The 21926-nt window shown below is 37.7% G+C and overlaps 1 protein-coding gene across 8 annotated transcripts in view; it reads right to left on the minus strand.

The window, feature by feature from the left end:
- The window catches only part of Rnls (renalase, FAD dependent amine oxidase), a 312949-nt gene that overhangs the window by 19976 nt on the left and 271047 nt on the right, over positions 1-21926 (minus strand). For 4 of the 8 annotated variants that reach the window (XM_010604993.3, XM_010605000.3, XM_010604992.3 and 1 more), the window contains one exon: positions 17057-17546. The exons of 3 other annotated variants lie outside the window; for them this stretch is intronic. In XM_010604993.3, coding sequence (XP_010603295.1) covers positions 17394-17546 — 153 coding nt within the window. In that variant the 3' untranslated portion in view covers positions 17057-17393. Of the gene's footprint in view, positions 1-17056; positions 17547-21926 lie in introns of those variants that run through there. One more of the 8 variants, XR_776544.2, reaches the window with a different exon arrangement.

Genomic DNA, 21926 nt, shown 5'->3' on the forward strand with positions numbered 1-21926 from the left:
AGGCATGACCTGTTAATTACAAGATTCTAGAACATGGGCAGAGCACTTACCAAAGCACTGCACATGGACTTCTTGTTGGAACTTGAGTAAGTTTTCAATAGGATGGCCTAGACTTGACATCAGCCTTCAGCATGGGATTCTAGCACTGCCTCTCAGGACCTGCATGTTGAAGTTCTTGTAGGTTTTCTTGAGAACTGGACAGCATAAAAGGACACAGACTCCAAGAAGAGCACAGTATCATGGCATCATGGCTTTCCTCACAATAGCCCTCACTGCACCCTTCAGGGTATACTTTTATCTTGTTTTTTTCCTCTTTTACTTGGCCCATACTCGCTCTGCAGAGTCAGTTTCTCTCTTATTCTTCACTTTCACTTTTTCAAATAAACTATGCTACTGTTTTTTTACTCATTTTGACCAATTCTTTACTCAAGACTAGAAGAATCTGGAAATCAACTCCAGAAGGAGTGATGAGTACCAAAAAACCCAGTAATGTTTAAATGAGGAGCCACTTTTAGAAAGAGCTGCTTGGTAGCAACACTGCCTAAGGATCTGACCCCAACCTTCACAGAGTCACACTTAATGCACAGCTTGCTCCAACCTTCTTGGAGTCAAACTGCATGTTCAGCCTGTCCCAACTTTCCTGGGTGCCAAATGCATGTATGGCCTGCCTCAGCCTTCTTGAGGTGATGATACAGTGCAGCCCGCCCCAATTCCTAGACTCAGATCAAGGCCTAACCCGGCCTTCCCAGAGTCAGGCTATATATATAGCCAGCCCCAGCCTTCCTGGCATCAGGCTACTCCTCAGCTTTCCATCATGAGCAGTATAAGTGTCCCTGCCAATTATGCAGCAATCTGTGCCATGATCAGGCAATAGTAGCTGGTCCTCCTGTTATAACCATAGAATAAGCATCCTTAACCTGACATACAGTTGCTCACAGGCATTGAGACCCAAAAAGTATGCATCAACTTATTTGTATCTTTAACAACAGACCAAAAAGGCAAGAAAAGAAGTCATACACAGTGGCTGGGTTTTGCTGTAGGTCACTCCAAAGGTCTAAGGACTTATGGAGGATCTAAAAGAAGAAAATCTCATCTGGGCATGACGACATTTGCTTGTAATCCTAGCACTTGGGAGACTGAGACAAGATATCAAGCCCAGCCCTGGCTACAACCCTGTCTCTAAAAACAAAAAAGATCTGGAGATGTCACTTAGTAGTAATAGAGCACATACAGTACAGTTTTAGATATGGAGATACACTTGAAGCTAAATCAAACAAGGTGGAGGGAGGGGACAAGCTGTCACTAGTGAAGTGACCCAGTGAGACCTCAGAAGAGGACTCTTAGAAGCTATAAGCGTAGAACAGATGGTGCTGAGGCTGAGGAAGGCCATGGCAGATGCACTGTGGACAGCCACAGCAGGCTGAAATGGAGCCCTTCTGTGGGAACCCTGATGGCACACGACCTTAAGTAGCCCAGTAGAAGGGAATGTCCTCTTTCCCCTCCACAGTGAAGCTCGGAGCTGCTTCCTGGAGAAGAGGAGAGGAAATGGTTGGACTTTAGCTAATCACACCGAATCACTGAGTCACCATTGATCTTTTTCTCCCAATACATCAGCAGAAAGCACAGAGAGCAGGTGATTCCACCCCTACCCACTTACCCAGGGTGGTGTTGCTGGCTACAGAGGAAGACAGTTTGGTGGGATTTGAGCCTTTCTGAATCCAGTAGCTCAGGCATGATTTATTTTCCTTTTTCATCAGTATCAACACACAGGTAAGACACAAAAGGAGGGCACCTCTTTTCTCTACCCAGGTAGAGCAAAGGTAACTGTTCGCTGGAGCTGTGAGAGACCTGTCCATCCCCCTTTATCCCCTAGGCCCCTCTCTCTTCCTACTAATTAAAATCATAAAAGAGTTTAAGATTTTTAGTTTCCCAATAGATGAAAGCCTCAGAGTGAGAGGAGAGTGGACAAGAAAGGGAATAATTTTTAAGAAAAGATAGAGAAGGAAAATAAAAAGAAAAGAAAACTAGCATGACCCTTCTTGGACTGAGTACATAGAGTCTGTTGTTTCCAGAAGATAGCCATCAGCTGTCACCCAGATGTCCAGGTGAATCTGCCCGAGTTAGGATATGTCCCCAGCCAGCCATCCCAAAAGGAAAGCCATGGCATTAGGCAGACAGAGTTTATGCCCTTCAAATTTTTTTTAAATGAGAGAGATGAATGACAGAGGAAAAAAATCATAAAAAAGAAGCTTAGAGGACCTTCTTTTAAGTGTTTAGGAGTCAAGAATGTACATGATTTGCAGAGGTGGATTCATCCTGATTCTGGTTCAGGATGAAATCCTCAGTGTCATTCTGAGGTTTGATTCCTCTACTGTATTTCAGGAAGAGATTTTCTACACTGAGCGAGTAAGAAAACTACTTGAGACACTGGTTGGATCTGTCCTTATTTATTTCTCCTTGATGGGCAAGTTTCAGAATGTCTGATCCAGGAATGAGGTATGCTGACCTGAGGGGATATCTAATGAGGCTGCTACTCATCCTCCAGTGTGCCTCTTTTCATCTCTTTGAATTTCTGACTAGAGGGATTAAATGTCTTGTATATGTGCTTTTATACATGAGCACTCATTTCCTAGGGACTTAGGAATGTCTAACTGTGAAAACAAAAAACCCAAACTGCAGAGGTTTGTAAAAAGAGATAGTAAAAAAGAAAGAGAGGTAGAGAGAGAAAAATAGAGAAAAGAAAGTGAACATAAGACAGGAACTCAGGACAGTGAGAGAAAAGAGAAAGTAGAAAGAATGAGATCAGGGGAGAAAGAGAGAAGGAAGGAAGAGAGAAAAGTGGAATAAGAAAGAAGAGATGTATCAATGGGCAAAGGTTTAGAGACTGAGGCAGAAAAAAGTCTTTGACTGGTCTTATCAAAATTGTAGTCCTACTATCTCTACTTCTTGGCTGGCTTGTCAAAAGCAGTATCACAGATCTGAATCAAATGAGGTCCCCAAAGTGGAGATGAAGGACCTTGACTCATTTCCCCCATGGAACAAATTGCAGTTTTGTTGACTTCCATCACAGAAAAAGAATTTTTAAGACATGCCAGTTAGAGGCACAAAGGCAGAAATAATAGTACATACTCAAAGAAATGTGTGAACTCATGAAGGAGATTGACTATAGTCAAGATTTGTGGATATTTTTGTGTTTTGGGTGGCTAGATATTGATGGAATTTATGGATCTATATGAAGTTCTGTCTTGTTCTGGTTTACAGGAAGAAGGTTTGAACTCACTGTGCAGCCCAGGCTGGCCTCAAACTCATGCAAATCCTTCTGCTGGGATCACAGGTGTGCACCACTGTGCTAGGCTTAAAAACATTCTTTGAAGTGTCTCAGTCTGTTCACTTATCTTAAGATCAGTTTTCTACTCTTTATCAATTAAATTAATTTATAGACTTATTTAAATATTTTTAATGGGTTTAGGGTGTGGTGGGCCTGGAAGAAAAAAGCATAAACAAACCTACTGAATGCAAATATGAGTAACCTTGGGTAACTTTGTGTGGCATCTTGAAGCTGCTGTCTCTTGATGGTACAATTTTTAGTATGTGCTGCTGAAGAGAGCAGGGAAGTACAATTTTAAAATTATAATTTAATTTGTCTCCTTCTACCTCTCTTTATTTTTTCTATCCTACCTCAGTTCTTTTCAGCATCCTCTGACAACTCCACAGTGTTTGCCAATTTGAACCCTTAATCGAGAGGAGGAGGAGAAGGCCTTTGTTTTTCCAGTACGTTGTTTTGCTAGTTGGTAGGAGACTACATTTTTTCAAATGCCAATATCTCAACAATGGATGGGAAATATACAATCCAACTTTCAAGAAAATGGGAAATACCCTTTCTATATTATTTTATTTGGCAGGAGTTTCCTTTTTTAAGGAAAGAGTGAACAAACCCTCGGGTTGGAGGATACTGTAGCAAAAGAAATCTCTTTGGGATCTCTTTTTCAGCTTTCTGGAGAGCCAGACTCCTGTAGGTTGACATTGTCATGCTGTTCCTACACAAACAGTACTTGGTAGGCCGGTGGCTTATGTGATATCCTTAGGTCTAGCAAAGATTTAGTCCCATGGGGTCACCAACAAGTCACGGTCTTGATCATTTCCTCTGTTATTTATCTTTGGCTTGTGGTATTGAAGCCTGTCTTTGATAGAGGGCACTTTTTACCACAACTGCACAGAATCAAGCATTTCAGTGATTTGGTTTGAGGTAGAGGAAGCTTGGTTTCCAATGCTGTGAAAATGTCACTGAGCACATCTGAGAAAATGTAGTTCTGTCCTTCTCTGATGAGCTGCTTCCTATCTGGGGTGTTTATTGGTGGTGCTTTCCAGACTTGGGTCAGGAAAGGAATCATCTCAGTGAAGACAGCAATTTTTAGGTTGAGTAATTCTGCTTTCAGTTTCTTGTGAGATGCTCCTCTAGACATGAAATGGAGAAAAAAAGCAGCTTGTATCAGGTCTCTAGAGCACATCTCCACTTTAGTGCACTGTTTAGGACCCACCTGAGATTAGCCTCCATGAGCCCTCAGGGTTCACTTATGGTTAAATGGCCCTTGGATTTCTTTTCTTAGAGACAACAAAATTTCTGAGCCAGCACACAAGTAAACCACAAGAACATCCCTGGTCTGCTCAACTGAGCAGGTGCTTAGATTCCCAGAATGTCTAGGAAGAATTGTCAGCTTTTCTCATGTGGTTTTATTCACCCCATCTTGTTTCTTTTTGATTAAAGACAACTAGTGTCTCTCATCTGGGTCACAAAGTATGCATTGTATATGATTTTTTACCTGATGTGAGGGGCCTGAACTAAATACCCAGCATTGTGGCCTTTAAAATTGGGTTTTTATGTTCTATTTTCCTATTTACTCAAAATGCATTCTAGAAAATGGAGACAGTGGGTCTCAGGAGTTGTTTTCTGTCTGCCGCTCTGCCTTTGCCAGGAACTGCCAGGATAGTAAGTGTGCTATGTTGCGTCTGTCCAAGAAAATGATGCAACTTGTGCTGAAGGCATTGCCATTTGTGGGAGAGTTCTGCTCTGGACTCAGCCTAGGAAGAAAAAGGAAGCACTAGAACTTACTTTTTCATCATTGGGACATTTATGGATTATGTCTAGATGTTTGCCCAAAGCCTCATGAGATCATAGGTGGGGCTTTTCAGAGGTGGTTTGATCTAGAATGTGTGATGTTGGAATCGAGTGTGTGATGCTGGGATTAAAGACCAGTCCACTGATTGGTTTTTGCATAGTTCTAGGTGTGCATAATGGAAAGGCCCACCCTGAGTGTAAGTGCTACCTCCCTAAGGGTATGCAGCCTGACTAGAACATAAGGGACAGAAAGAGAGTTGCTGCTTGTTGCTTGCTACTTACTACTTTGCTGCTTTGCTGCCTTCGGCTGTCATGAACTGTTTTTGCTCTGTGATGCCCCTCTGTCAGCCACACTTCCCTGGAGTCAGCTGATTATGGACTAAAACCTCTACAATCTGTAAGCTATAATAACCCTTTCCTTTCCTAACTTAGGTGTTGGGTGTTTTGTCTCAGCAACGAGAGAAGTGTAACTAAGACAGACACACTATCTGACACACACAAATTAAAGGAGGAGAAGTTTATTTTGGCTCACAGTTTGTAGAAGTTTTAGTCCATAGTTGGCTCACTCCAAGGCAGGGCAGCATGACAGAGGGACATTGTAGAGGAGAACTGCTTATGGCAGGGCAGACAGGAAGAAGAGAGATCAAGGGAAAAGGGAAGGAGATAGCTCCTCCCAGGCCATGAGGGCACAGACCCACCTCCTCCTACCAGGCTTCACCTCCCAAATCACATTTAGCTGTGAATCCTCCAGTGGATTGACCATCGATAGTCATCACACACACCCAAACCCCTGCCTAGGAGCACATGAGGCTTTAGGGGGACATCTAGATATATAAGCCACAACATACCACTATACTGGGGGTATTCCCTGTGAGTAACTTCCCAGACAGTCCTTGTGCCTCAGCATCTCTGTGCCTCCAGGTGTAGACTAAAGGAGAACTGTTAGGTGCAGGAGCTAGGAAGGACTAGGTTACCGATAGATTAGACAGATTGTAGTTTCTAGGAATGGTTTTTCAGTGAAACCCACTTTACACTGTGATGCAGGCAAAGAAATTGTTGTGAAACAACATTTTCACTTTTCCAAGTATTCTAGACTTTCTTTTCTTATTCTTTTCTCTGTTGCTTTAAATAAAAAAGAAAAAGCTTTTTGGCTCTCTAAATTACTATAACAAAGAGTTCTGGGTCAAAGCCCATATTTTGAGAAACAGCACTGCATTAGTGTATGTACACGTAAACAACATTTTAGGAATATTTGTTAAAGTGGACTTACAGGTCTTTCTCTAGAGATTCTATTTCCGTTAGTCTGGGCTCAAGAAACTGAATTTTATGTTAACCTAACTTGAATGTGACCAATATGAAGGTGGGGAAACCGCTTTCGTCCTTGATAATATACCTCAATTGCTTTGCACAGAGAAGCTGGTACAGAATAGGCTCTTGATCATTCACTAGTTGAGCAAATGGATCCACGAAAAAGCACCTCTGATCATTTTAATTTGGGCAGCTTGATAATTATAATTGTTTTTGGTGTGTCTTTCAGTTCTCTTTTTTGGGGGGATAACCTTTATGTAATTTCAAGTTTACAGAAAAGATGCGAAAATGGGACAAAGTTCCCAATTATTTTTTCCTCCAGCTTCTAGTTTAGCTGTATTTATATTTTTTCTCTCTTGCTAATTTGTTTGTCTATCATCTATTTGTTTACATCTATTCTAATTACTTTTCTTCTGAACCATTTGATAACTAGTTGCAAACAAAATTCCCATTAATTCTTCTACAAGTACGAATTCTCTCATGCAGATTACAAAATGGGGGCCCTTAGAACTGAGGCTAAATGCCCAAATTAGTAAAGAGTGTGCAGTCCTGGTCTTCAAGCAATTCTATCTCCATTCCAGCCAAGTCTCTTTTTGTGTCTGTATTGCTGTCCTTGGTTTTAAAAGGCAAATAGTCATACAATTTCTAGGCCTTTGAATCGCAGGTTCACTTTGAGTCATCACAGTAGCAGCAGGCATTATACCTTGTAATGTGGGGTTTCTCCCAAACAGAAATTTTGTCTCATGCTTCTGAATCACTTGGAGAATTTTATTTTTTAATATTTAATTGCTTTTTCCTTGGAGAACTTTAAAATGAATTCAGATCCTCAGACCTCATCTTAGGAGTTTAAATGCAAATGGGCGGGTCTTGAGGTCCAGGAATCTACATGCTCTCCTTCCTTCATTTGATCCTTTGCCTACTCAGGGAGGGGGAAGCACAGTTTCTGTGACTTTTCCCTATTGTGGAACAGTCTGGATAGTGATCCTCTGGCCTCTGCTGGAACACGTCCTATGATGGCAGATAGAAGCCTGAGAAGTCTGCTCCACTTTGGAAAGTTCTGCGTGTTAGAATTTTCTTCTTGATGTTACTTTCTGTAGCTTCCTTATTACTACTGGTCTTGGTTCTACCTTCTGGGATATCACAAAACAAAGCCAACTTACTGTCCATTGCAGAAATGCAGAGTAGGTCTAAAGAAAACAATAAAAGTCACTCAAAGTCCTACCAGTTTAAGGGCTTTATTTTCAGTATATTTTCTTTTAGTCTGCATATATATATATATATATATATATATATAAAAAGACTGAAAAGCATACTGTATTGTGAGTTTTCTCTTAATACTATTATCATGCAAGAAATATTGCTGGTAGATAAATATACTTTGAGAAGACATTTTTAAAAGATAGCATTAAATTCCACTGTTTATTCAACCTATTAGTATTTATCTAGGTTGTTATCAGTTTTTCACTATTATAACTACTGCTGAAATAAACACTGCAAATAAATCATTGTTTAGAAGCCTTATTTTTTAGAAGTCAGATTGCTGCATGTAAAGCTATTGAATTTAAAAACATTCCCAAAAAGCACGTTTAATGCATATAGCTAACTACTAAAAGGATTGTGAAAACTTTTATTTTATCAGTAATTTTGTATCTTTTTAGATTTTATCCTTTTTAAAAATAATAATTTTATAGGTTAAAAATTGCATTTTATTGGTGTTGTTAATGTGCATGCTTTTATTTGCTTATGAGGCAGACATAATTTAAATTTACAAACGCACATATACATACACACATATGCATTTTCATTACTCATGACAAAACATGTTCTCATATGTATTTGTGGGTTTGTTCATTTTTCCCCATATTTTTGGCAATTTTTATTAAACAAGATGTAATGAGGGGAAAAATAGGCTAAATCTATTTTTCTGCTTGAAAGTGGGGTCGCACTTTTTTCTGGCTGGATTTTAATGCCTTTTCACCTTTTTAAGTGCAAGTAATGTATGGTAAGATGAACTGCAGTTTTTTAAAATTAACAAATAGTTAATTTTGCTCAAATCTTTTGTTAAAGAATTCTTTCTTATTGGGTTTGTACTGCTCCCTTTATCACCTTAAGTTCTATCTTATAGCTATAATTTTCATTTCTTGAACCAAATGTAAACCAATTTATCCAATTGTTTTTCTTGAGATATTGGGGATTGAACTCAGGACCCTGTACTTGCAAGGCAGGTGTGATGCCACTGAGCTAAATCCCTGCCCCTAATTTATCCAATTTTATATCTGTATTATGAATAAAAATTCCAAGCTTATTATCTATTGCTCAAAAGTTGTTGGTTATTTTTACATTAATTTTTCCTAGATTGACATCAGAATTTTTTAGATTAAAAAGAAATCTCATTAAAATTGTGTGCAACCTGTAAATTAATTTGACAATGAAAAAATTTGTAATATCCACTATTCCCCTCTAAGGAAATGCTTAAATTTTCATCTATGCAAATCTTTAAAAATCTCATTTTGTACAATCCTGAAAATTTTTCCATGTATACATTTTCGATGTATGTTTCCAGGGATATTCTTTTGTGCTCTATGTTTTCAAATAGTGACATATATGAGATGCAGTTGCTGATGGTGTATACAGAGTCTGCCAAAAAATGTACACACACTTCAGGAAAAGAAAAACTTGTATAAATTTTAACACTAAATTTATTGAGACATCATGAAATTAATACAAGTTACCTTTGGCCTCTGCAATTACAGGAGGTACTCAAAATGGTGGTCATTAGCTTTCAGACATTTTCTTTTTTCCTGAAGTGTGTATATTTTTTTTGGTGGATTTTGCAGAAAAGTTGTCTTTGGATATTTACAATTTAGCCTTTCTACTCCCTTCATATTAATCTAAAAGTTTTAAGTTTTCTGCACATAATCTTATTGACAGTAGTTAGAAAATAATTTGTCTTCTCTTCCCCAACTTTCACTCCTCTTGTGTTTTCCATGCCTTAATGTATAAACTAGAAATTTTAGAATACTGACAATTCTTTGACTTCTCCAAGTTTAATACAGAAGGTTCTTCCAAGTTCTTCTAAGTTGTAATATTTGTTACAATTTTATAATATTTACCTTTTTAAGGTAATTCCCCTTTTGTAAGGCATTACAAATAATATATTAATTTTGTCCCATATTTTTCAGTTATAGAAAGTTATGAGGATTGATTATTTCAAGTATTAATACTTGTTCTTTTAGCTTTTTCCTATAGTACAAAGCTAATTTGTTAGGTTACTGTCTAGCCAGGATGGTAAACTTTTCTCATTTGAGTAACATTTCCATTTTTCCCCTGTGTGGTGCAGTCATTAACATTCTATTTCCTGACAATCTTTTGGTTTATAGTAAATATTCTAGTTATTTTTTCCAATGGGGAAATGAACACGATTTATTGTAATAATTAAAATATATACTTCACATTTGAGGTTGGCAACTGTCTTGTGGAAGTTAGTTTGGGCCTAAATCTTGCCACTTTTAGAATAATTTTATTAAAGGAAAAATATCAAGAAAATAAGAGTATCAACCATTAAGTCCTGACTGCATGCTACTGGTAAGTGGTAAACACTAATAGGAGAATATACTGTCATAGGAACTAGGCTGATTACAGTTTGCCTGATGTTTGGATCATTTGCCTCTCCTCCTGTCACTCTGGAGCACACATGTGCATACACAAACATACGAAATACACAGGGATGCCGTTTTAGTGTTCTATCTCTAGCATAGTTTCTTTTGAGTTTTAGGTGCTCATTTTCACTTAGATTTTCTAGTATCTCAATCATCCAATCATTCAACAAACATTCAGTTAAAGGCCTAGTATGTCATGTGCTCTGTGCTAGGTTTTGGGGACATACTGTACTTTAGATAAATCATGGTTTTTATCTTTGTGAAACTTACATATTCATAAGTAAGACTCAATTGTTTTTCACTTGTATTTACTCATACCGTGTCAGATTTTATAAATTGCTTTCCATTTCTTTTGCTGTATCATTTAATTATATAATATTGTAGTGTTTCCTAATGGCTGGTGGTTGGAATGTTTTTGAATTATTCATTCAACATGTACCAAGCACTGCTCTGGACACTGGGGATTCCAAGGTCAATAAAAAAGATAAAAATCTTGTTCCCATGGAGCTTATCACATTCTAACAAAATCTTAACTCCAAAGCTTTGCAAAATCCATTTGATGATATTATGCTGTCTCTACCATAGGCACTAAAAATAAAAACACAAGAAGAAGAAAGAAGACCAAACATTCTGAAAATGTAGTAATCCAATAGTTGGTGTAAGAAAAGAGTTCTGGTCAATAATTATTTAAGTCAAGCAAACTTAATTGTCTTCTTTAGGCAACACAATTATTCATAATTTTCATAAATTTCAATATATTGACTCCAGCTTCTCAAGTAGAGCACCATAAAACAGATTCAGTATGTTTTGTACTCAGGTGTATTTCTTTGCTCCAGTTTCTATCTTGGCAGAAAATTTTAAATAGTAGGCAACATGGAAAGACATGAAGTCCATGTGTTTATTAGGTTATTTCAAATGATAGAGCAGCTCTCCACCTTCCCTCCATGGGAAGTAGCATAAAGTAAGAACTTTCTGAGATCATCTAATGACTTTGGACAGAAACCATGTAAGGCAGCCAATGTTGTAATTATTTCCTCTTTTGAGGATCAGCTTGTTACATTTTTGTTTTGTGGGATAATTCTGCATCAGTGATGTTTTCTTCTGTTATTTGTTGACATTAGAATAGAAAATGTTAATCAGTTGAATTCATTCATTCATTTGATGAACAGATATTTACTGAGTGCCTCCCGTGTGACAGGCCCTGCTTTTGCAGATCTTGCAGTTTGGGTGGCAAGTAAATCTTGAACAAGTAAGTATCTAAGTGATACGATTGCAAGGGTAGGAGAGTAGACTGACTGTGGGAAAACAGGGTGCCTTGCAAGGTCTGCTGAGAAGCATAGCAAAAAATGATAGCATTCATTCATTCAAAAATTAATAAGAATTTCTGAAGAAAAATGGCTCTGAAGCCAATCTCACAGTGAGATTTGTGTACTACTGCCAGTGAGTCCTACAAATACAGAACGACCTTCTTAGCTGAGTCTAAAGCTATGCATGGAGGCAGTTGTGGTCATGACAGGAGATTATTTTCCTAAATAATACTTTACTATTAATAATAACCATACCAGTTACTATTTATTGAACATTTTCAATATGTAGAGTAGAGTGCTAAATATATGTATGTACTCTCATCTTCAGAAAATTCTAAAGTAGGTAAAATTAGTACCCACATTTTATAGAGGAAGACAGAAGGCATAAGAAATTAGTCCAAGATCACACATCTAGTAAGTATTGGATTCAGTCATAAAAACCACCGGGAATTGAGCTTTTTAAAATGAAGGCCAACGACAGGAAATGAGTCTGTGTACTTTGCCAACTATGATAAGAATGTGCACTAACTCTCACTCCTAGTTTTCAGCATTTCACAGATTAAGTAGTCTTTAGCAGAATCCAATCCAAGCATGGAATTCTTTACATTCAGCACCTGTACTTGCTGAGGGAAAAGATCATTCTTTGGAGAGAATGATTCTGTTTTACCATCTTTACTCCTGGTAATGACCTTTCCTAGTTTCTTTCCAAGGATCACATGTGAGCAGGGTAACTTTTTCCCAAGCAATTTGCCTACTTACAAACTGTAGCAGGAATAGAGAAAGAGGCCCTAGCTGGTCTCAGGTAGACTTTAGAGTTTTGCCTCATGAAGGTTTGAAGCAACCTGCCAAAGGCTTTTAAATTTGTTCCACCATGATTGGTTATCAGTGCACAAATTGTCCTTGTCATCAGCTCTTTGGTATCTTTGGTAAGTGCCTAGGAAACTGGCCTGTACAGAGGCCGGAGAGATTTCAGGAGGATCTCTTTAAGCCCTTCCTCCTCTCTTTACATGTTGCTGTCATTTATAAAAAAACTTAGCATGTGTCTAGCACTCTCCTAATACAATTTTTAGGTATTTTAAAGTTTTCATAACAATCTTATGCAGGTCACACACCAAGGAACAAAATTTCCTCAGTCATTAAAATGTACATCTGTTTAACTCCAGAGGACGTATATTTAACTGAAAGTAAATGAGGCATTGGATCATAGGACAATGGAGGACATGGGTGTGGATCCAAGATAAACCTGGGTTTACATAAAGTGTTAGGATGGAGACACAAAGGTTCTTAATCTGGGTTCCTCAGACCCCCAAGTGTCCACAGACAGATCAGGAGAAGTTTTTAATCCACTAAAACAGGATTTGGTAAAATTTATCTTAGAAGACTACATAATAACTATTTTAGACTTTGTAGACTTTATGGCATTTGTTCCTAACCCTTGTCTCTAGCTCTGTAGTGAACAAGTCATACAGTATAGGACTTACTAAGTGAAGACGCATCCTAATAAAACTTTATTTGCAAAAACACGCATCTGGGTCACAGGTTATAAACAGTATGCAAATCCTATGTGCAAATATGTAAAATTATTTTGCTGTTATTAGAAGACCCATAGCTTTCTACAGTTTCCCAAATAAGTTCAAAACCCAAAATGGTTAAGAACAATTGGTCTAAATGCCTGTGGACTTACACATTCTAAGAATTCATGTTTTTTCGTGTGTGCTTTTTTAATTATCAATCTCTTAGAAATCCTTTCTCCTTAGTAGACTTTTCTGATGCACTCTGCTGTGAACTCTTAGGAGGACAATAATTACTGCATATTGAAGAAACATGGGTCACATTACCATTTCAACCTCTTGTTTACCTGATGAGATGATACAGGGTAAAAGAAATACATTCCATGCTCCAATATAACAGCTCAGTCCTACAGACAGTGTGGGGCTTGCTGAGGTTTTTTTCTCCTGCCAGACACCATTTTTTGTGTATTCTACTGAGCCTTCCTCACAGAAAGAGCTCACTTATCCTGGTCACACTCATGCGCAGCTTTGAGTCCTGGAGTCAGCAAAGTCTGAGCAGGTACGGAGTGAAGGGGAGGGATATTGGTCTGAATATGGATTGACTGTATCCCTCAAGAATTATTATCCTCAGTTTTTTGTTGTTAATACATAGATAGACTTTTAAGAGGTGGGGCTTAGTGGAAGGTTGTTACTGGTCCCTCCTGGTTCTACTCTGGACTCTTGTCTTCCTGTGTGGTCTCTCTCTCTCTCTCTCTTTGTGATGGGACATGTCATGAGGGCTTCACAAGAGACAAACTGATGTCAAACTTAAAGAACTGTGAAATAAACCTCTTCTTTATAAAGTACCAAGCTTCAGATACTTCATTATACTGATAGAAAACTGATTAATGCAATGTGCCTCTACCCTGCTTCCCATTCCCTGGGTCTTATCTTCCTGAGGAAGTGTTTTGGGGTGAGGTATACTGATTACACTCCATTGCATCCCCCGCAGAGCCTGGTACTACACTTTATACATATGTGACAGGAAGACTAGGCAAAAAAAAAAAAAAATGATAGAAGGCATTATTTTAGGTTATTCACACTGAAATCTCTGAAAGTCAGTTTTAAATTCTTACATGACTTGAAAATGGACACAAAGGCTGTTCAATTGGCTTGAATATCAAACAAGACCAAGGAGTTTAAATTTTAGGAGGAATGCTAACAAAACCCTGATATATTAAAACAAAGAAGTACAAATACTATGAATCATAACGTACATTTATATTCCAGGTTTATCTCAGAATGGAGAATTCAGCACGGGAGAACAGGAAAAACAAAAGGAGGTGGAGATGAAGAAATGGCAGAAACTAAAGAGAAGAGGAGAATTAAACAAGGGGAACAAAGAGTCAAGGAGAAATACTGCAGACAAAAGGACAAAGCAGAGTGAGTCTGCAGGCTAAGCAACTACTGCTGTGTTGAAATTCAGTGTCATTAGGGTGCAGCTAATTTTCTCAGCAAGTGCCCCCCAAAGAAGGAAATAAACTAGCAAATGAAAATAACAGGAGTATAAATCACTTAGCCAGTACTTATGGAGACTTCATTCCATATTAGGCTCATATATATACACATACATATACATATATATGTATATGTACATATATTACATCAGGATTAGCATTAGTTCTGTGAGATGAAACACCAATAAGAGGACTACATGGTGCTGACTGTACCCCAACTAATATTTCAGCTCAGCTTTAATTATCATGTTCATCTGGCATCAGCACGGTGCCAGTAAAGAGAAATGGGTCATGGGAAGCCTAGTTGACTGTCCTGGCATACATATCATTATATGACCTTGGCTGGCCAACCTCTGGGATTCAGTTTCTTCATTCATTGAATATGAGTAAGAATTCTCATGGATGTTGGGAGGAGAAAAAGTGGAAATATACATATATATATATATTTTTTTTCCACATGCTTGGATAAGTATAGAATGCCAGATAAATGTAAAATTGACCTGTTCACTTAACAATGTAGTGGGTAGATGGGGGTGGGGGAGAGGGGATGATGGCATTTTGAGCAGAAGGCTTCGTGACTCAAATGAAATGCCTTTTTTTTCCCCTCAGCAATATGTGGTCTAGGTTATTACTGCTTTCTCAATGTTTTTAGGCATACTTTTCCCCTTCAGAAATGCCAAAGGTGAAAAATACTGTTCTACTGCTATAATTTGTCACCCTTGCTCCCTGAGCAAGACGTGCATAGACAGTTTAGTAATTAAGCTTTTCAACACTGCATCATAAAGTTTTATTCTGGCAAAGGCTGTATTTATCAGCTAACAAGTATTAAATCACCCTGCTGCTCAAGCTGTTTCTCACTTGAATATGCTCCTTTCAAAACAGAGCAGCTTTCCTTGGCTGACTTGATTAATAAAAGGTCCTACTGGATATATGGTGATGATGTATGGTCTTGTGGCATAGAAACACACACACCTCAGCAACTGTTCCCTGCGGTACCGACCCCATCTCTTTGGGGAGCTTGACACCTTTGCCCTGCAGCCTTTTAGAGCATCCTGCCAACTGACTTCCATGGACCTCCCGCTAGCAGGAGACCTATTCTTCTTTCTTTTTCATTTCGAAAAGTAGAAGAGGCAAATGAAAATCTAAATATAGAGTTTTCAAAATGATTAAAATAGAAAAATGGCAGTGATTATATATGTTTAGGAGTGTTAAACTGTTCTCATATTGTTGTCTTACCGAAACATGCTGAATTAGTAGGGCAACATATTTAGAATAAATATTAAAATGTATTAATATTGGCTTACAGGAATACTTTTCTATAAGTAAACCATTTCTGTCTTTATAAATCTCTTTTTCTTTTTTTCCTTTAAAGGATATACATTCATGAAATAAATATAGCAGTGCTCTTAAGGATTTGGAACACTTTCATTCAAATGGCTCTAGAATTATATTTCCTAAAAACAAAATAGTAAATACATTTGAATAACTTCTCTACCATATTTTAAGGTTAAAGTGAAAGTAAAGACAAATGTTAATCAAACAGGCTATAGTGATGAACACACCCACACTTTTCATTATTTCAGACTAGAAATTGCATATCTTTTTTCTCTGCTTTCAAAATGGGTGATATTAACCACATGCAGGCTAGATTTTTATAACATTTTTTTTTTGCTAAAAGGAAACATAATAAAATGTTATAAGATCATAAAACCCCCTTTACTACTTTATAAGCAAGTTTTTCTTGTACAGGTATGTGTATGTATGACAACAGGCATGTACGTGTGAATCTTTAACCACTACCAAAATAAGGAGTATTTTGTTGAACTCTTTTTAGTTTGGCAGGTAGAGCTAGTTTCTTTCCTTTCAAAATGATAAAAGAGAACTCACTACTTTGGTTTTCAAAGTAGCAACAAGTAGCTTGCTTTAAAAAGGTTGGGGATCAATTTCTCTCTAGCCCGCAAGTCATGGAGTCAAGTCACTGACACATATGGCTGACATGCTGAACCACTAAATTGGTAAATATCAAACTATTTTAAGCGCATCTATTTCCTGGTTTGGTAAGTTTTAGGCTGAACACAAAAATTCATTAAATTTGACACAGTCTGAATGCCAAAGCATATAGTTGAGATCACATCAAGGTAATAGCACCAGCTATAGGAGACAACATGTTAAAAAGATGGCTATATTGTTCTCTCAGTTTCTATTTAATTTTTACCTTTCATATTAAGACTGGAATCTTTTTAAGCCTGGAAAGTACTGTGTGCCTATGAAAATTAAAGTGAATCTTGTTGTTTTTTGAAAATCTGCAGGGAATTTTCTTTGTTGGTCAAGTCAGCATCCAAACTACAAGGTATCTAATAACTTAGGAAATAAATGAAAACCAAAAATTACACCATGTGCCCCACAATTTGGAGAAATCTTGTAGTTCACTAATTTGAGAAAGCATTGAATCAAGGACACATTTGAAGACTTATGATGAGAGCTTGATAATGATTATTCTTTATTCAGAACCGAAGTTTTCAAAGAGATAAATAATAACATGAACTGCTGCTTTTGATATTAATATAACCCTTGGGACAGGCTACTTCTTTCTCTTCCTCTTCCTCTTCTTCCCCTTCCTCTTCTTCTTCCTCTTTTTTTTTTTTTTTGGTACTGGGGATAGAATTTGGGTCCTTGTGCTTGCGAAGCAGGCAGCAGAACCATTGATCTAAATCCCCATCCCCTGGGTAGTCTATTTCTTAATCTTAAGCATCACTTTTTCTCCAACAAATATTGGCAATTCAGAAAAGTGGGAAAAGGTATACGGTAAGACATTTTCATTCTAATATGGGCTACAACTATCAAAGTTATAAGACTGATTTCACATTCCATATGGAAAATGAAAAGTGAAGAACAATTTTCCAGTAATTTCTCTCAACAAAATAGAAAACAAAATAATAATAGAAAATTGTGAAACAAAAAGCCAAAACTAAATGTCGAGAATAAGAACCCAGATACTAAATATGACTCCTTAAAGCTTCCAGAAGACATAGGGCAGAAGTGATGCAGCCATCTAGGTTGGACTGAGTAAATCCATCCCCTCCACACACAAGAAAAGGTTTGAGATGAAGAGTCATCTGGCCAGGACACTTATCAGGACCACCTGTAACCTGAAAAAGCAAAGCAAAAAAAAAAAAACATTACAAGTGACATTTAGTGTCCTCTGTGCTGTAATGGCAACATCTGGAGAAGACTTGTCTACTTGCAGAAGTCAAAATTTCTTCAAAGGAACATCACAAACAAATAAATAAGAAAAATCCCCCAAATTCCTCCCCTACCCCACATGTTTACATCTGTATTATTGAATGTTTAAATTTTTTATTCTTAGATAAGAGAATCATAAGTGTGTGGAATTCAAAATTACTAGGCACTAGAGTGAATATTTACCCCTCCAAATTCCTATGTTGAATTCGTACCTACCCTCAGGGTGACGATATTAGGAGGAGGGGCATTTGGGGATGTGATTAGTGACTTATAAAATAGTGAGGGATTAGTGCCTTATAAAATAGATCCAGAGGAGTTTTTTGTTTGTTTATTTTAACTACATGAGGGCACAGACAGAAGGTGAAAGAAAGCGGGCCTTCACCAGGACTTTTCAGCCTCCAGAACTATTAAAAATAAATTTCTTTTGTTTATAAGCCACCCAGTCTATGGTATTTTGTTATAGCAGGCAAAGGATGAAGGCACACTTTCTCCCTCCCCTCCTCTCCTCTCCCCTTCTTTTCTACCTTCACATGTTTCCTAAGATCTGTTTTGAGACAGGCCCACTTATGGGTACTGGAACAGCAGAATTTTAAAATGTCATATCCTTGTCCTACAGAAGCTTACTCCTGAAACTGATGCTGCCTTAAAAGCAAAGAGTGGCTTCCTTCTATTATTTACTGAATGTCACCTATGTGACAGAATGCATTTCTTTTGCTTACTGAACTTCATGAATAAATTAACTCATTTCAATCCACTCACATAGGAGACTAAGGGAGTGAATAAGATGGTGAATAAGAACTGGCCAGTGTAGGAAACAGGGCAGGGTCATCCTAAGTAGACTGTGTAAATGCTCAGTCTGTGGACAAGAGAAAGCAAAGTGCACTTAGGAAAGTGTGGGGTAGGTCACTGTGTAAAGGTGTGTGTGTGACCACTTTTTGGGTAGTCACTTTATAGCCACATTATCCATCACACAGCAAGTGGTTTTGAAATCAGCAGTTAGAATCTTTGGGTGGCTGAGGGAGACAGCACATAGTACAGACCCAAGAGTGCACACTTAGGGATTCCACTAAAGATTTAAAAATATGCTTTTGTAAGGTGGATTATTTTATATGATGCTGAAATGCTAAGGAAGGAAGAAAACTTTCAGGTTCCTGGATAATAGTGACTTCAGAACATGGCAAGGCATGGTCTGAAAGCAAAGAATGTAATATTAAAACTCAAAAACCAGACAAAACTAGGAAGCAGCTTGGCATTCTGGGGACATTTAGTGAAGGGGTAAATAACTTCTGGCTTTTAATAGGCCCCAAGGGCATCAGTTATTAGCCGTCCTGCATCATTAATGTTTACAATGATGGCTTTAGTTTTCAAAAATCAATTCTAATATGCATGAAGTATCCAGCGATAGCAGTTTTTTAATGTTCCCTGCATATCAAATGTTTTATGGGCAAAACTCATTAAATTCACCTGGTAATCCTATGCAGTGGTTCCTATTCTTTTTTTTATACAAGAGAAAGAGAAAGTTGAGATACAGAAACATTGTTAAAGTGCTTAAAGCCAGAGAGCTAGTAGATGAAGAAAGGGAGATTCAAACAGAGTAGGCTGACTTCAGAAACTTACACTTCCAACATATTTAGAAAGATTTCCATAAAGATTTGATTTCAGTAAAGCAAAACAAAGTGTGTAATTAGTCACTTAGCTTTAGGCATCTGGAAAATTCACACAAATGGAATAAATCATTCAAATATTATATATTTATCTATATATAATATTTCAGAGAAAACAAAAATGTTTTAATAGCCACTTAGCTTTATGGATCTAGAAAATTCACATATATGAAATAACTCAATGATATATATTCATATATAAATACATATGTGTGCCTCTGTAGAATATGAACACACACATATATATCTCCACATGTAGGAAAGGTTTGACACTTACCAGTCACCATTCCTGTGCAGATAAGCCATGGCACTACTATACACACAAATATTAAGCAGGGGAGCTTACAGGAAAAATTCTGTCCAGTTATGAGCTGGTAATTTTTTGGTGCTATGTAATTTAATTTGATGAGCAGTACATGCAGATGCCAGATCACATGGCTGAAAAACTGGGCCACTGATGAGCCAGGCGGCAATTTGGATGAAATCAATCTCACTGCACTTAGGGGGAATCACCCATGGTGCGCTTACCCAATGAGGAAAATATGAAAGCACAGAGTGTGCGTTGGCAAGCTCCTTCAGCCATGTGAAGAGCCCCACAGTGGAGGAGCACGTAACTGTCAAAGCCACAATCCCTCACAATAACACAGCCTTTGGCTACCACTTCCAGCCACAGTGAGCAACCACATCCCAATGACTGTGTTTAAGAGAGCAGTCAGAGTTGAACCAACTCCTTGGAAATCCAGGTTGCTTTGGCTCACGTGTGTGCCAGGGCTTGTCAGAAAGAACTCTTGTCTGTTCTGAAGTGGATCATGTAATATTTCTATGAACTCAGATGATGACTGGAATGGATTATAAATTGAAGGCAGAAAAAGTGGTTTTTAGTACTAAGTGATTTAAACCCATGTGAATATGTTTTGCAGTTTCTCTTCATCTACAGAACAAACTGCAAACTTCTAAGCTTCACCTACAGAGTCCTTTATAAAAGCGATCTGACTTCCATTAAAATCTCCTATCCTGGCATGTTCTCATCTTTGCCACAGGCCCTATCTAGATTCAAACTAAAGTACCTTTCTTTGTTGTGGTCCTGTGAACAAGCCATTCTTCTAGGTGATGTTGTATCATTCTCCCTCTTTTCTGACAAGTGAACTGATCTTTTAAGGCTCAGCACAAATACCTCTGCTTGAGGTCTTCTTGCTCTGTTGGGCAGGGTACTTTTCGATATTTTATTTATATGTATTATGTTACTTGCTAATTTGCACTGCTATTATGTCCATGCTTGTCTCCCTTCCTAGACTGAATTCTTGTAAGAGTAGGGGCTGTGATTTACTAACTTTTGTCACTGAGAGTGAGAACAGTGCCTAGTCCACATTAAAGCACGCGATGAATATTTATTGAGTTAGCAAAGACAATACGGTACACACAGCTGATCACATGAAGGCCTTCACAAGGGATTCATCTACAGAAAAAGTGTTATTCAGAGACTCCTACAGAGCTGGGCAGAAGTGCAAATGGAAACTCTACTGTACCCGGAAGTCTCTCAACAACAATGAATCAAAGGCTGTCCTTTGATCTCTGATTGTGAAGTGTTTTATGTGAATGTTTCACATGCCATGTATTAAGTTGAAACACACAAAATCACTGATTCTGTAGGTCAAAGAATGATATAATATTGTCACTTTTATAAAGTACAGACTAATAGAGTCTTTGTATCATGACCATTCACTATATAAGTTAACATAAAAAGATCCCTTTGGTGTGAGGATGGAAGATGAAAAGAAAGGAGGAAAAGAAGGTTGAGAATGTAGCTCAGTGGTATCATTCCAGCCTGGCAAGCCCAAGGTATTGAGTTCAATCCCCAGTACTGGGGAAAAATATAGCAAAAAAAATATGAGTGCCACACATGAGAATGTACATTGTTCCTTCCAAATCTATGTTGAGAAGGAAAGCACATTCCTGCTCTGTAAGACATTCACTCATACAGAACAATCCCATTGGTTTGGTACAGAGTAGGTGAATTTAAGGCAGGCTAATTCTAGTTGGACTCCATGCCCACAATTTGGTTACTTAACAAACTTTCTGAATTATGGTACTAGCTATTCTTCAAGTGAGATGGTCAAGAATTAAGATCTCATAAATTCAAATCCTTGATGCACAACTAACTTTATAAGGGAACTTGGATCATCTATGAATAATCAAGTTCTTGCCTGCTATATTTCCTCAATGGTTACATTATGGATGCAAATAATACCACATATCACTGAATCTATGATATCAGCAATTGGAAGAGGCAACAATACTTCATGTACTAATAAGAAAACACAATGTCTACTGTGTTATATGTGTCATGTAGCATGAAGCTTTATTTTATATTCACTTGAAAAGTTCTTTTAGACTTACATATGCAGGTCTTTTGCAAGCATAAAAAAGGAAATAAAAGAGAAATAAAATGGTGAAGCCTTCCAAAAGTGTCTTCCTGTTTACAACTTGTCTTTTCTGAACCACTCTTTAACTCAGAGCTGTTGGTGTCTGATGTCCACGCCTGTTCCCACACCATCTGTCTTCAGTGTCATCTAGAGCAGTGGTAATGTGACTTTTTTTTTTTTTTTTTTTTTTTTTTTTTTC

Source organism: Fukomys damarensis, unplaced genomic scaffold, assembly GCF_012274545.1.
Source record: "Fukomys damarensis isolate Sample0158 unplaced genomic scaffold, DMR_v1.0_HiC HiC_scaffold_20, whole genome shotgun sequence".
NCBI lineage: Eukaryota > Metazoa > Chordata > Mammalia > Rodentia > Bathyergidae > Fukomys > Fukomys damarensis.